Consider the following 16,525-nt stretch of genomic DNA (forward strand, 5'->3'; position numbering starts at 1 on the left):
TTTGTATTTAATACTCAAAGTGACTTTACACCTTTCCCTGAAAATAATTTGATGGGTAGATAATGTGTATAAAATACTCCCACACACACAGGCTAAAGCCTCAAGGGCAGAGCTGAGATAGAGCTGTAGCACAGTGGTGCACTTTAGGTGTCCAGTGTACCTGTGATTTCTGACATGGGGCCAGGTCTGCCTGCCAGTCCCTGGCAGAAATTCCTCAGGGGGCAAGTTTTTCCACTGGATTACATCAGCAGTTTCTTGGGATGTCACTGTAGGATCAAGTGTGGATTAATATTCTCATGCAGATATCAAGGATTTAGGAAGCATAAATTTCTCACTGTACACAGTGGGCATTGTAAGCTCCTCTGAGGGGCAGGAAGGGTCTATTTGTTAACAGGCTGTTGTTGCAAAATTTTTACAGAAAAAAAGAGGAAGGAAAGAGTTGCTGCATAAGTAATTAGCATGAAGCAAAATATACATGCCTGTTATCCTAACTGCTTGTAATTTAGATTCTTAAACCATTTATCTTCCCCACTCTGCCTTCATTATTATGACTTGCTCCTGGTCTGTTAGTACTGAGACAAAAGAAGGCATTTGCAAAATGCGTAGCAAAATTTCTGATGATTGGAGTTTGAAATTAGAAGGGGAAAACTCACACCTTTAAATTGTGGGATAAATAAACAGTGGAGTTTTTTACCAAAGAAAGTTGTGTATTTGTTATTCCTTACAGCCCTTAAATTGAGATAGATGTTTCTTTCTGAAAGATACACTCTAGTTCAAGTATACACTGTGTGGTTTTAGTTAACTTGCCTGAGGTCACTTACAGAGTAGAGAAGAACAATTGCCTTCATTTTATGGTTCTGTGACTACAGGAGTTACTGATTCATTTTCTGTAGTCTGTGTATTCTGGGAGAACAGAGTTGGTGATCAGTTTTCCCTTCTGACTCTAGAAACACTTTTTCCTTCAGCATGCACTGAATATCTGTGTTGTGATGGCACTGCCAGATCCATAGAGATCAGCAGAAAAGCATTTTTAATGTTCCCTTCATTACAAGTAGGTCATTAATTATTCTGTTAGGTTCAATAAGAAGGTAGTCTGAGATTCTTCAACTACTTGTAGACTAAAAAAACATTTTTTCTCTGTGTGCTCTAGTTTGGATTCCTACAGCCACAAAGAAGATGCATCTGCTTTTCCAGGGAAAAGAGCATTGATTTCATTTCTTTCTTGGTTTGACTACTGTGATCAACTCATCAAAGAAGCACAAAAGGTTTGAAATGTGTTCAGATGATACAAATATATTCAGCAAATAAGTAGTTCCAGTTGTTTCCTAGCTTCTGAGTTTGAGACACACCATTTTGTACTTTTGTTTCAGACGACTGCTGTTGCTATGGCAAAAGCTGTGCGGGAGCGATTCTTCATTGATGTTATGGAACCTCAGCTGATGCAAACGTGAGTAGCATCCTACAAGACACAGCAGAACAGAGTCTGAATCAAGCTGATTTTTGGGGAGTGGAAATCCACTCCATATCTGATATGAAAATGTTTCATTCAGTTCAGAGATTGGAATCCTCACATCAACTGCACTATTGCACCGCATTGTTCGTCAGGTGACTTCGGATGTGCTGCTGCAGGAACTGGTGTATTTCATCCTTGGAGAGCACAGAGAGCCAGAAACCCTGACAGACATCAACAGGCATCCATTGAGGCACAGGCTGATCGAGCACTGTGATCACATTTCTGATGAGGTGAGGGCTGATCTGACACAGGAGTGTCTGCTGGCCAGTTCTGGAGTCTGGAGAGTCTGTAAGGACGCCGTTGTGAGGACTTCTCATATTTGTATCCAGTAACATTTTTCCCCAAGAAAGAGAATTCTGGCTCCTGGCCCTACAAATTCCCTTTAGAAAATGAAGTCAATCTGTTTTCTCCACCTAGCAATATTTCCTTTTTTTTTTTTTGCTAAAGATTTTTTTGTGAATTTGTGTGTCCACTATGCATATCCAGTCAGACTTGCTTGTCTGTAAGATATAGTGAACTGAGTTTTTGTAATTGCATTTTCATTTGTTGCTGTTATTTTCCATGTTGTGTCAGTTCTGTCTTATTATCATATAAGATACAGATAAAAAAACTAAGTGTGCTTGGAGGATATATGCAATGCCAATTAAAAGATGATGTGATAACTTTAGGCTCTTTACATACACTAAGCATCATTAAAACAATTTACTTCAGTAAAATCCCTCCTCAAAAGCTGCTTGCTTCATTTTTTCCATGAAACAACCTCAGCCTCTACTTTTTCAAATAAAAACCAAGCTTGCCTGAAATAAAAATTTGTGCTTTCTCATATCCATTTATTCAGTATGCCTACCTGCTCACACTGTCAGAATGAGTTATCTCTGTAAATCAGTTATCTTTGCAAAGCTAAGCACTCTCAAGCAGTCTTGAAAAATTGTCTTTGTATTGCCTAAAGTCAGTGTTCCTTTAAAAGCCTACATAACATCTCCATGTAAAAATCTTAGCCTATAGATCTAGTTACAATATCCCAGTATTACTTTCTTTTTTTGGGTATTTATTGGTAACTTTAAGTCCTGTTGTGGGTCTCATTTGCACAATGATAATCATCTTCCACCATGGATCTAACTGTAGAACTTTAAAAAGCTAAATTCTGAGTTCTCTGTATGTTCTTTGTATTGTTATTTTGACAGATTTCAGAACAGGTATTTTAACAGAAAAAAACAAAAGCATTCCCATAGTGATTTTCAAATGTATGCGAACTCATCATCCATGTTCATACCATATGTAGCATCATAATTTCCTATTTTTTCTTATGATTTTGTCTCCTTCCATGATGTCAATAAGTAATTGCAGTGTTCTAGGATGGACAAAGCAGATAAAAGGCAAAAAGCACAAGGCAGCAGTGCATCAGTTTATTGAGTTTTTACTCTTTCTGTTGCAGATCAGCATAATGACTTTACGAATGTTTGAGCACCTTTTGCAAAAACCCAATGAGCACATCCTTTATAATTTGGTTCTGAGAAATTTGGAAGAAAGAAACTACATGGAATACAAGCCTCCCTGTCAAGAAGATAAAGATGTGGTAGAGAATGGACAGATTGCTGGAGCAGTGTAAGTTTCATTTTCAAGAGAAGTTTTCACAACAAGTAACTTGGATCCGTATTTTTAGAACAAAACAGGTTTTTTTTCAGTAATTGAAAGAAAAGTGAGCCTGGAGAGCACTTGAGAGCTCTATGTATTAATCCATATCCATAAAGTGATGCAGAAATGCTTACATCAGCAACTTATGGAAACTCTTAGAACAGGAACAGAAAATCTAAAATTACCACAAGTCTCTTTGCAGAACAATAAACACTCAGAGGTCTTCGTGTCTCAATTTATTTATGCATCTACCAAGCTTAAATCTATGCATATTTTATTGCAATCAGTGAGAATATTCTTGCAGTCAATAACTTCAGTGTTTTGCTTACATTTATGTTCCTAGTGATTTTTGATGGAAGAACATTTCTAAGGCACTACATAAAATAAATAAAAAAAATACTGAGGCACTACATAAAATATATATGCTAGGTAACTCTTGTCACTCAATGTTTTAGTGAAGGAGAGGTAAGGACTGGCCACACAAACTATTTTAGTCATCTAGAATAATTTAAATATGTCCTGGAGTAGAACTCTCTCACATGACAAATATGACTAAGAAGTTTTAAGAGACTTGATGCAGTAATTTTGTCCAAGTCAAAAATGTCTCATCTGTTGTTCACATTGTTGGGTATTTGCAAAGGTTGGTACTTCTGCATATTAATTATGTAATACATTGTGGATATTGTTATGTTCTGGAACACATCCTCATTGTTCAGAGAAGAAAAACAGCCTGCCTTGTGACCCAGAGATTTTCCTGCCTTCCATAACATTTTGTGGATGATTATGTTTTTGTCTAATGTAATTTCACAGAGATCTGGAGGAAGATCCATTATTTACTGATCTGTCTCCAGATAACACATTGTCAGCCCAGGAGTGGCTCAGTGCTTCTCCACCTGTCAGTCCAGAACATCCAAAAAATGATGGGAAGACTGAAGTTCATAAAATTGTAAATAGGTGAGTTGAAACAAAGACTTGAGGAAATGTCTGAATGTGTGGGTGTCTGCACACACTGTGCAAATTAAATGTGTACTCTGTAATGGATGTTATTCTGTGCCAGCTGGGAAAATTACTCCACAGAAGGAAATTGTGCCATTTTATCAGAAAGCTACTTCTGAAAGATTAGAGCTTGCATTAATTCAACATAAATGAGAAAAATAGAAGAACTTTGCAGCTAATGGTTGAATACTCAGAATTCACAATTATAAAAGTTGCTTTTTGCAGAAATATTTGCTGTACTTAAAATGCTGTTACAGGACTTAACCTTCCTGGACAAGTCTGGGGAGTCTTGCCATAAAACTTTCAGGGGAAAAAACACCTTCAAACTTCCTTAGAACTTCAAAGTTCCATAAACACAGACATAAAATGAAATAACTGCCATGCTAGAGATAACCTTCTGTTCCCTGAAAGTCAGGGGGCACCTGTGTCACCTGTGACATAGCTCAGTGCCTGTCAGACTCACTGCAAATTGGATATCACAAGGAGGACAAGCTCTGTTTTAAGCAACTTAGTGTTGGTAATTCTCTTAGGAACTAATATTAGGATGAGGGCTGTTTGCTCTGTCAATACTTGGTAGCAGAGCAGCACTGGTGTGTCAGTGCTGACCTGTCTGCCTGCCCAGAAATAATCAAAGGTGTTAGCCAGAGGAAGCAAACAGCCCAGGGACAGCCAGCACACTGTGACATCATCACTTCTTGCCCTCTTTCCCCCAGTATCACTATTTATAGTTTATGGTGGACATGGTTTGGAGCAAAGATACAAAGAACATTCTCCTAAATTCACCTCGTGTAACCTGCATCAGGGAATAGAAATGTTTTCTGATTTGCAGTGTCTTGCAAATTTGTATTTTTTGAGATAAGATGAACTCCACATGGAAAGTCAGATACTACATATTTCTGTATATAAATTCTACAGGAGCATCCAGCAGTTCTTGGGGTATAATGAAGGCTGAAATTTGGAATCAGGGTCCAAAGACTGGGTTTTATCTTCTGTCCAAAAATTTCAATGGGTTTAATTTCTTTTTTTTAAAGTTACTAATATTATTCAGAATTTCCTGATGCATTTTACATCAGATATTGGTGAAGTAATAAGGACAGAGTGTTTGACTACACACCTGACAAAGGCAATTATAGTTGTTACCAGGGACATTTATATGCAAATACTCCTGGTGTGTCTTAGATGTTCATTTTTTTGCCACAACAAACTGGTAAATAAAACTACCTATGAAGTAGGTTAAGAAGAATTTTCACTGTAATTCTCCTTCTCTTTTGGCTCATTTATTCCCAAGTATATTTTCTTTTAGCTCTAGTAAGATGGAGTCTGACCTTTAGCAAATACTTGACCTATTTATCACTATTCCCTTTAATCTCCACTCTGTCTGCTGATTCTCAGAAAATGCTTCCACTGATGACTTTGCCTCTCATGCCAGATACAAAAGTTCTCAAGTATACACCTTGTTATTACCTATAGTAGTTGGAATAGGTAGGTTTAAATAGATTTTGTGTTCTCTGTTCTTCACATAAAGTTCTGGTAGAGTGTGTGGATTAATTGGCCAGACAGTTCAGCATTGTGTGTACTCTGCTACAGATGATGAGGAAGTATTGATCTGGTGCTCTGTGGAATATAGTCATTAATGCACTTTTTTTCTCTTCAGTTTTCTCTGTCTTGTACCTGATGAAGCAAAGTCATCATACCATGTGGAGGGTACAGGTTATGATACTTACCTCAGAGATGCCCACAGACAAGTAAGTCAGTGAATTCTTCTTTAGTCCTTGAGAGTTTGAAATGCTGGTGAGAATATACAAATGGCTCTGTAAATAGCCCTATTAAATGCATCTTTTGGTAATGGAAGATGGGAAAATTCAATTTTCATTTTTAATGAAAACTTACCTTTGGAGATCTTTTGATGATGAATTCACCTTGTATTGCACTAGTGGGAATAATGGATGACATTAAATGCATTAATATTCATATAACAAATACAGTGAGAGAAAACCTGAACTGCAGATAGATTCTTAATTTGCTTCTGCATTTATCTGCATTCTCTTGGAGAATTGCCTGCCAAGCTGTTTGAAAGAACTAAGAGAAATTAAAATGCTGCATAGGAGTTATGCAATCTGGGACTTTGCAAATAAAGGCTCATCTCAGGGAGTGCACAGCCTAAGGCATTCAGGTTTGAAGTTGGGAGGTGGGGTAGGCAGGGAAAGCTTTATGATTTATTGTTTAAAAATAAATGCAAGTTTTGCCTTTACAACCATAGTTTCCTTGGTCAGAGGACAGTCACTGTTTGCAGCTTTCTTATTGAAACCCTGGGAATCTTCTAGAATAGAAAAATTTATGCAAAGGAACAGAGTAAGTGAGAGCTATATTTAGTAGGTAATTCAAAAATTCCATAACCTTGGAATTACGTTATCAGTTGCTAAAGATGGGACATTGGATTTCTTTATTTATATTGCTTCATCTGTAGTCTCTCCTGAAAAGAAAGGGAATAGAAAAGTAGAGAATAAGGGAACAAAGGTTGATGTAAAATTCCCCTATGTTGTATTCTTGGATGCTAGAAACCACTTATCATCTTCGTCTTTCATTCATGTCTTGGGAAAAAGAGTGCACTGGGAGCTATTAGAGAGCAGAATTGGTTTCTGTCACTTCCTGATGATGATATGGCTACTGTTAAAATATTTCCCCCCTAAGAGTAGCCCTGCCTGTTGCTGTTATTACATCCAAATAGCTGTTCTGCTTCCTTATTGCTATTCCTGGAAGCCTGCAGTAGTAGGTAAGCTACAATCAATGCAGAATTTTTGAGTCTGTTTGCTGATTCTTTTGCTTCTGTTTCTTCCTGTGTTCTTTATTTTCTCTGCTTCAACTTGTGCTCCTTTCAAGGTGTAATTCCTTGCAAGTGAGGCATCAGACAGCACAAAGCAAATATGGGGCAAGGTAGAGAATGACTGCCAGGGGTGTTAGGAAACAAAGAGAGGGAAGAGGAAGCCCTGAAATACTTTTAGTTTGTATGTCCTGCATGTACACGTGCCTTTCCTGTCCTGGGAATCAGAGAGCAGAATGGTTTGGATAGCAAGATTAGCTACACATAATGCAGTAGAAGTGTGGAAATCTACTCTCAAGAAGATGGTTAAGAATGCAATTCTGTTTCAAAAGAACCCTGATTAGGTTGTGTATTGTTGATACTGCTTTGTGTTTTGGCCCCAGCTGCTTTTTGGGAGCTCTGTTCTCCACTCACTGCTTCTCAAACCAGCCTAGTAGCAGGAATATCCCCAGAAAAATGAGGTACCTGCTGATAATGTGGTTTTACTGATAATGTTTACTTTAGAATGACTGATCTTTTTGAGCTTGGATTTATAATTTAGCTACAGATTATGGTTTTAAGGTGTATGGACTATCAAAGGAAATGAAATGGTTTCCATGGAGATTGAAGTGTGTTTTCCTCCCTACTGTTTTGTAGTTCCGGGATTATTGTGTCATTTGCTTACGGTGGGAGTGGCCTGGATCTCCCAGGTCTTTGGAAAAGTGCAATTTGGAAGCGTCATTTTTTGAAGGACACTTCTTGAAAGTTCTGTTTGAAAGAATGGGGAGGATTCTTGATCAGGTAAGAAAAAACAAGTTAAGAATTCCATTTCTGATACTTTCATCACTTTTAAAGAGCTGATCGCCATCAGGTCCTGTGAACTCCCATCACTCTATTATAGACATATTATTGTGTAATGTGCCCTTCCCTGGTCATAAGCCTGACAAGAGCCATTTGCACATATAAGTGCACAGGGAACATGTGCAGGAAGCCGGGAGTAGCCTCTAGATCAGCTCTGTGAGTGTTCATGGGAACACTCTGATATGAATCTGTGATACAGAAAGCTTTGCAGAGGAGGTAGCTCTCACTAACCTCCTTTCTGACAGAAGATAGCTCAGGCACACAAGTGAAGTAACTTGTTTCAAAGACCTCATGTACTAGACACTACCTTCTTCCTCCTGCTATTACAAATTTCTGTGGAACTGACTGTACCCTAAGATTTTTTTTTAATTTCCTGAACTTCAAAATTTGCTGGGTTTAATCTTTTTAGCTACAGGGAAATTTTTTTTAGAATTTATCTGATATGGGGCCATTTAACTGAGTCTGCTGACACATGGACAGAAATAAAAGCTCTGTGTGAAGAAGCAGCTTTCTTTAATGCTCTCAATTAGTTGGAATCACAACAGCAATCTGTCAGAACAATGCAGCACGTGTTACTCCTTTGTTTCCTTCTCCTCTTGTGAACACCAGATAATGCTCATACCTTCAAAGCTTCCTAATGAATTGGCTGACTCAAACAGCTCTAAAGACCTTCTCCTACAGTTCAGCTAGGTAGGCAGTGAATAGATTTATGGAAGGAATTTTTGTCTCTCTCTGCAGAATAACTCTGCAATAATAACTCAAAATGTAGTGATCTCTTTTACCTGTAACATCTGTGGTCCAGGGGCTGAAAGCTTCATTTGTTAGGAGATTGGGATGAATCTATTGCTGGAGTGCCAAGTGCAGAAATAACTGCCACTGACTGGAAGAAATAAGTGCTTTCATTTCAAAAGATTTATGAGGCAACTTTGCAATGCAATAGTGTGTGGTAACAAGTTCAAGAATAAGATACCTAAATATTACTTATGTGGGCACATGTAGTCAGTGGAAATTTTGTCAAAGCAGCCCCAGTAGTCCCTGGGGCTCTTAGGCTGAAAGGCAAGTAGGTGTCTCTTTCAGTGCAAAGTGAATCACTCAGCTTCCTCAGCTCTGTGGACTGAAAGCTCCACTCAGGTGCCTGAGCTCAGCTATCTGTTGCCATTTTTGTGGTGTCCAAGATATTCCCAGAAGTTTGTGGTTCCAACACAGATCTTGCAGGATCCACCCTCTGTGGAACCATCCAGAGACCAGCAGATACTTGGGAGCTCTGAGATGGCAGGAGATGTTTGTGTGTGGGCAGTGTATGAAGTGTCAGATCTCTGGTGAGTCAGCTAATGAGAGCTTAGGCATGTAGACATGGCTAAATGCATCTGTCTTAATCTGAGGCTGAATTCATCCAAATCTCTCACATCTGAAAGGGGGAAGAATCTGTTCTCTTATTCTTCAGTGGGATGCTAACTTGAGAGCATAAAGATGAGAATTTGAGGTCATTGAATCCTCCTCAGTGTGACGATGCCAGTGAGGGTATTACTGCCAATATGCAGTCAGAGATTAAATGAGGGCCCTGTAATCCACTTAGATCAGCAAGGCTGATTGACACAGAGGTGCACCAAAGGAATGTCTGTCTTTCTCTTGTCAACTTAGTCTGTTCTGCCACTGAAGAAATGGAAGGAGGTTCTACTAGTTCGTAAATTCTGGGCTGAATTAAAATGTCAGCTTGTTTTCACTGGGATGACAAAATCAAAGACAAAAAAAAAGTTTTGAAACATAAAGAAGCCATGGTGAAAATGCTTGCTTTTATGGAAATAAGTTTCTTACTAGAATGGTCAAATCCTTTAAACTAGGCACTTTTTTTTTTCCTGGAAATTTAGGTACTGTTTTGTTCCTTATGACTGATAAGCATTTTCCAGCATCTGACAGTGTTGCCTCTCCCATTTGATTGATTTGGGGAAGGGAGGTAGACAAGAAGCTCATCATTTACTGCTGCTTTCCCAGCCCAGAACTGGTCCCATCTCCCATGGGTTGCTGCCACAAAATGGCCAGGCCTTCTGCAGTGGTTCTTTCCCAGGAAAAAATAAAGTAGAAGAGAAATAACATATTAGCTGTAAACATGGATTTGTCTCTGGCAATTTCCTGAGCTCATATACTTTACAATTTCCCAGGAGAAGCAAGCAGATGTTTAATCTAGGCTGATTCCATGCTATTTCTTTAGCTGAAGAAATATTTTATGGGAAGAGAACTTGCCCTGCAATAAACAAGTGTGCAAAAGCTTCAAGTGGTTGTAGCAGGAATACAGCTAATAACATCTAATGCCCAACTGTCATATTCACAGCACTGCTGTTGTGATAAGCAGAGGTTGGGCCTGTCTTCTAATCTAACTTTTTATCTTTATGTATTCATAATCCTGTGTAAAAAGTTCTAGTAGTTAAATAAACATGAGGTGGATGAAAAGAAGCCAGCATGAAAATAACTAAGCACTGTGTTTCCCTCTTTTTGCAGCCCTATGATGTAAATTTACAAGTTACTTCAGTGTTGTCCAAACTGTCCCTGTTTCCCCATCCTCACATACACGAATACCTTTTGGATCCTTATGTCAACCTCGCCTCTGGCTGCAAGTCTCTCTTCTCTGTGATTGTCCGGGTGAGTAAACACAGCAATAATTACACAATTACACAGCAGTAAGTACAGCAGTAATATGTTTTAATAACTTTGTCACTCGTGGTAGTAGTTGCTGGGTATTTTAATTTGGTAAATGTTTGTCATTGAAAGGTGATTTCAAATCAAGATTGGACCTACATGGGTATCTCTGCATATACTCTTTTTTCTTTTTGATGAATGGTGTTCTTGACAGTTGAGTCCTGGATTTATCAAAAGTCCCCTTCTTCTTCTCCAGTTCCATCTCTTCCTGCCAGACTTGCATCCTAGAAGTGCTGGCTGGGTGCCTGTCACTGCAATGTCCTCAGTCAGAGTCCCTTGCTTTCCCCACACACCAGCTGTTATTAAGCTGGTCAGGAGCCTGTTAATGATGCTTGCCCAATAGTAACAGAGGCTTGGCTCCCTTTCTCCCAGCAGCCCTCCCTGTTCCAAAATACAGCCTTCACTCTCTCCCCTTGTGCTTTCCCTAGGCCCAGGAATTCACTGGTTGATTGTCTATATCAACATTTAAAAAGACAAATTAATCATTGATGTAATTAAAATAAATAATGCTATTTGTGACAAGAGCAAGTAAGGCTTTTGTATTTCTTTACTTTCTGCACTCACTCACCCTCTTTTTGGGCAGAGCAGCCTCTCTGCAGGCTGTTCTGTGAGCCTGTGAGGATGCTGAAGTGGGCACCGAGGCTGCCATTGAACCTTGCTGCCAGGCACTCTGCAGAGGTGTTCACTTTGTGTGTTGATGGTCTGCACTTTACATACAGGTCGTCGGAGACCTCATGGTTAGAATCCAGCGCATCCCAGATTTCACTCCCAAACTTCTGCTGGTCAGAAAACGCCTGCTGGGCTTGGAGCCAGAGGGGCCCATGTGAGTAAACACATTGCACGTTCTCTGAGACGCGCGGCTGGGTTTGTGTGTGCCAGTCCTGATTCCCTGCAATTCTCTTCCCGTCTCAGCATTGACCACATGACGTTACTAGAGGGCGTGATTGTGCTGGAGGAGTTCTGCAAGGAGCTGGCCGCGATCGCCTTTGTCAAGTACCACACCTCAGCCACGCCCTGAGCAGCCCGGGCCAGCCACCCCCGGAGGCCACCGACAGCAGCCAGAGACAAGGGGGCGCCTCCCGGCACAAAAGGGGATGTTGGGAAGACACGTCGCTTTCACCAGATGTTGAGATTGCAGATGGACTTGGAACATGAGCAAAGGCATTTGGGGAGAAACCAACAGGCAGCATTTCTAGACACTGTGTGAAGAGCTGCAAAAGCTGCATGAAGAACCACAGCCATCAGACCTTGGTTATTCTGATGACAATGTTTAGAGAGTTTGGGCTCTTGTATGTCCTGGAGCTCACGTGCACCAATTTGCTCTTTGTGACCATATTACTTTTAAAAAAGCAAATTAATTTTATAACATTTTTATGTGTTAATTCTTCTTCTTTTCAGTTGGATTGTATGAAAGAAAAACACACCTATAGTTGCAACGTATGTTATTAAAAATGAAGAAGTTAAAAAAAATCCACCAATCCATATACAACAGTTAATGAGGGATCATTTTGCTTTTGGTAGATCTTAAGTATAACTCTGAGCTTGATTCCTCATTGGTTTACTCCAAGAAATCTATCAGTCTAAGATCAATACTAAAGAAATGAATCCTGATTTGGCATCACATCCATAACAAATATATCTGAAGCGTACATGTTTGTGGCATGTTTGTCTCTGTCATTCCAAGTGATTGGTCTCCAGGTCATTCATGTAACTAGATTTGCTTTAGCTTTTTACATAGGAACTCTAGTTGTTTGACTCATGTCACCTTTACATTATAGGTTAATTATAGGTCATCAGTAGTTGTTGCTGAAACAGTATTTTTAATTTCTTTTAAATTGGTATTAGTCTGAATTGGTTTAAGAATCTTTTGTGCCTTGAAAATCGGCAGCATAAACATTCTGTTCTTTTGAGAGACATTTTTATTGCTTATCTAACCCTCACAGTGATGCCAACACACTTAAAGCATTGATACCTTATTTAGGACCAAAATTTGCACCTGCTTTTCAGAGTGCTGGGATGCAGGAATGCCTCTCAGTGACTCCTTTTCCCTGAGAATGCCATCAGCCGGGGCAGGCACTGGCATTGCAAGCAGAGGCATTTCAGGGTGCTTTGCTTCTGCCCTCCAGAGGGTCCTCACTGCCAGATGCTGTGCTGGACCTTGCAGTCCCACCCAGTGGCCTGTCCTGCTCCCCACACTCGTGGGTAGGACCCCTTTCCCCTCCTTTGAGCAAGGCCAGGTAGAGCTCAGCTCCTTCTGTTTACATTGTCTTTCCTCCTTTCCTGCCCCCTGTTTGCACAGCTAATGCCCATTTCAGATGTCATTGCTCATATGCAAACATGGACTAATTTATTCAGTCACTAGAACTCCTCTGGATTTACATGACTGTACCTAGAATCAGATTCTGCTCTTTATCTATGCCTTTGAGGTCTTGTTTTTTAATATTTATGGAAGCTGGATGTTAAGAGTCCTTCTTAGTTAGCAGGTTAATTAGAGCAGTGTCACAGTTAATGGGCTAAATTTATTCTTGTCACCAGTGAAGAGCATCCTGCTGTAAAAGCTTCCAGTACAGGTTCAGCTGGAGAAAGCAGTTCTGGAACTGGGGAAATGTTTTGGTGGGTAAAATCTGTATTCAGTGGCTCCCTGTACTGGGACACATTTCTCTGGCAAACAAAAGCATGTTTTACCTCTTCACCTGTTGGGGTTTTTCTGCATTTAGCTGCAAAGTATTTTCAGGTCCAAGTAGCATAGTAGGACAAAATTTGAAAAAATTACACTTCATTTTTCTTCTTGAGAAACATACCTTGAATATAGCAAATAATTAGTGATCTGCATTGCAGACAGTCCACATTAGGAGTTTACTTAATACCTGACACATGGTTTAGAACACATTGATGTCTATGCAGAGTGATGTTTAATGCATACATTTGTTATTTATAAGGTCCCAATTCAGCAAAACAGTTAAACATAAGCTTAATTTTGAGTATTGTTTCCTTAAATCACAATCTTTTTATGTGTACAAAGTTAAGCAGTCAAGCAGAAATGCTGATGCTTTACTGAATTTGGGTCTTTGTTGGTTTTGCTTGAGCTTAATTACTTTTTCCTCAAATCATCTATTTTTTTTTTAAGCATATGATCCAGAATACTTCTAATGTCCCAATTTCAGTGGAAACTGGAAGTGATAATACTGCTATAAAGGAAAGTGAGTGAAATGTTAAACAAAACTTGAACAAGCATTCCAAGTAATGTAAGAATTGATAAAGCCATTCAAGAGTTGCCTGATGTCAAATGAAAGCATTAACATCACTTTCTTTGTTTGGCTGTTTTCAGTGGTAACTGAACTCATTACCCTGAAAGGCTGCAGCCTCTGTGGTGTTCTAATGCAAAACACTGCAGAGCTGCAAACACAGCTCCTTAAGCTTGTCAATGAGAAAAATAAGTAGATAGAACTATGATCACCCTTAAATTCAGGCTATGATTGTTCAGTCTCCAGTGACATTGGTGATGTTCTCTTGGAAGCCAAATGTTACTTAGTTGATAAATCTATAAGACATGGATCCATCCTCACACAACTGAAGCAATCCTTGAAGTTGCTTTAGCCTAAACTGCTTTTGTGAGTGCTGCCTACAAACCCCTATTACCATACCTGATGACAATGACCTTTATTTTTGTAAAAGTGCTTTAATCTTTCTTAAGAGATGGAACTCATTTAATTATTTTTGTGGAGATATTTTTCATGCACTTTTTTTTTTTAATGATTAGAAGTTAGTTCAGGTCCATGTTTTCACCTTTTTGATCTATGCATGTCATTGAGGAGCCCATTTTGTTTCTGTGTGCATGTGTTTGTATGTGGTTATTTATTACCTGGAGAGGGCCACCAGAGAAAATACTTGGCCTGAAGAGTTCATGGCTTGTGCAGATCCTCCAGGTGTCAGTGGGCAAAAAAAGTGCTCATCACCTTAGAGAATGGGGCCACTTGGTATTAGATAGAAATACTTGAGATGGGATAGAATTATTTTTTATTTCAAAAAGCAGATCCAAACCACATTCTAATCCTGATGCACATGTGTGTAAATAGAAGCATTTTTTTTTTTTCATTTATAGTATGTATTTGATTTAGCCTCTGATTTAGAAATTTTTGTAATAAGCCATGTGCTAGCTCTGGTAGAACAAGTTTGTCCTTAGGTTCTCCTATGACTGTAATATTCCTGGTATTCAGATTCTGTCTGTGTAATGTTCTTACTCTATATTTGTCTGTGCAATATAAAAGCTGTGACTTGATGCACAGCTTGAGTCTGGTTGTACATCACCTATGTATATATATACATATATATATAAAAGGACCAGAATCCCAAGCTTGCTTACACTATGATTAGTGTAAAGATTGCCACACTTCATTTTACAGGGCACAAATAATCATGGAATGGCTTTGTAAGTGCATGGTAATTTCTACCATAACCTGCTGTGCTATCTCACAGGTGACATTTTATTAGTGCTCTTTGTCTTGCTAGAAGAAATACTAACCTGAAGGACTTGGTGAGATTAAAGGGTCCTGGAGTAGACCTGGGGCTACATGGAAAATCCATATCTGATATTGCATATCATACAGGGTTTTCAAACCATGTCCTCAATGCTTTCTGTGCCCTGTAAAATAGTGTAATTATATAAAATATATACTCCTTGTTTTGCCTCCTGCCTTGTTTACATTAAACAGAGGATATTCAGTAAAAATTTTCTAATAAACTTTGTGTAGGTCACTTACTAACAGTGTTACCAAGGTTTCACAGATGTGGGAATTTCCAATGAGGAATTGTTGAAACAGCCACATTACCAGACATACAATATTAAGTTTTATGAAGGAGGTTGTGATAAAACTCAGCTTTTTGTGCTAAAAAATGCATGGAGGATTAAAAGGGATATTCTCAAAATAAATTAATTTCAGTGAAGCAACTGCTTCTATTATTACAGAATCCGTAATAATTTTTGTATGGGTGACCTTGAGACAGAATATGTTTTAACATTTTACATCATGCCTTTGATCCTGAAGTCCTCATTTATTTGGAGTCTGTCACTGCAGCATCTTCTGGGATAAATGTGTTCCTGTGCTGTGCTGTGCAGGGCATGGACTGAATCAGCATGTTCTTGCCCAGGAGGATGGGAAACCTGGGGAAATGGGCAGGCTGGAGCCATCCTGGGCACAGATCAACATCAGCTCCTTCCTGGGAGCCCTGATATCCTTCCAGAAAGGCTGAAGCTGGTCAAGGCCTCGGTTTTCTATTGCATTTGAGTGCAAAGTGTGTCAGTCACAGCACTGGTTTGTTGGAGACAAATGTCATGGGGGTGAGTGAGCAGCGTTTCTTCCTTCTGGGCCTTTCAGTAAGGCTTTTAGGTACAGGGGTCTATATATGTTTTTATATACTTTTAAATGGTGTTTGTTGTGTGTTTTTTTCTACTTTTGGTTTCTTTCTAGTTTTCATCAGCCTTTTAAAAATCTTGTTTCTCTGTAGCATCCCCTCTGAGGACTGCACTTGTATTTTAAGCTGTTCCTTCTTGGTATTTAACATCTGCAAGTGCTCTTACATCTTTAATAAGAACAGTGCTACAGCAAGATGATGCACTTGACAGCTTTCATTTTAGGTCTCTGCATCTTTCTCCCATCCTCTTGGTCTCAGAGATTGCCATCTCCCACCCCAGATCATTTATCTGCTGTGCCTGCATGAGGCATTCAGAGATTTAGGGAGACTTTGCTGTCTCAAGCAGTGAGGAAGGTGTATCAAAATGGAATGCTTTGCATCTTATATTTTTCCTTACTTTGATATTCTTGAAATGACTGAGTTATTGAAGCATGATTATCTTATGGCACTTGCATTCTGATACAAGATTTTGTGGCTCTACATCCTATTGGGGGAAAAAAAAAGAGTGCTGTCAGTGTGTGGCCTCTACTTCATATTCATTAACTCATTGTACAGATTATCAGCCAGAGTTCTCAGTGTAGATACAAGTAGCACAGGATCTACTGATTTTGTTA

General features: G+C 39.2%; 1 protein-coding gene across 1 annotated transcript in view; it reads left to right on the forward strand.

The window, feature by feature from the left end:
• FHIP2A (FHF complex subunit HOOK interacting protein 2A) overlaps positions 1–15,443 on the forward strand; it is a 33,946-nt gene extending 18,503 nt beyond the window's left edge. The window contains exons 8-17 of the mRNA XM_071446239.1: positions 1,151–1,265; positions 1,371–1,447; positions 1,551–1,743; positions 2,949–3,118; positions 3,959–4,102; positions 5,799–5,889; positions 7,602–7,745; positions 10,302–10,442; positions 11,219–11,322; positions 11,412–15,443. Coding sequence (XP_071302340.1) covers positions 1,151–1,265; positions 1,371–1,447; positions 1,551–1,743; positions 2,949–3,118; positions 3,959–4,102; positions 5,799–5,889; positions 7,602–7,745; positions 10,302–10,442; positions 11,219–11,322; positions 11,412–11,517 — 1,285 coding nt within the window. The 3' untranslated portion in view covers positions 11,518–15,443. The remainder of the gene's footprint in view (positions 1–1,150; positions 1,266–1,370; positions 1,448–1,550; positions 1,744–2,948; positions 3,119–3,958; positions 4,103–5,798; positions 5,890–7,601; positions 7,746–10,301; positions 10,443–11,218; positions 11,323–11,411) is intronic.
• Positions 15,444–16,525: the final 1,082 nt, after the last annotated feature.

This window comes from Agelaius tricolor, unplaced genomic scaffold (assembly GCF_023055355.1).
Source record: "Agelaius tricolor isolate 1412-34295 unplaced genomic scaffold, bAgeTri1.0.p SCAF_22, whole genome shotgun sequence".
Classification (NCBI taxonomy): Eukaryota; Metazoa; Chordata; class Aves; order Passeriformes; family Icteridae; genus Agelaius; species Agelaius tricolor.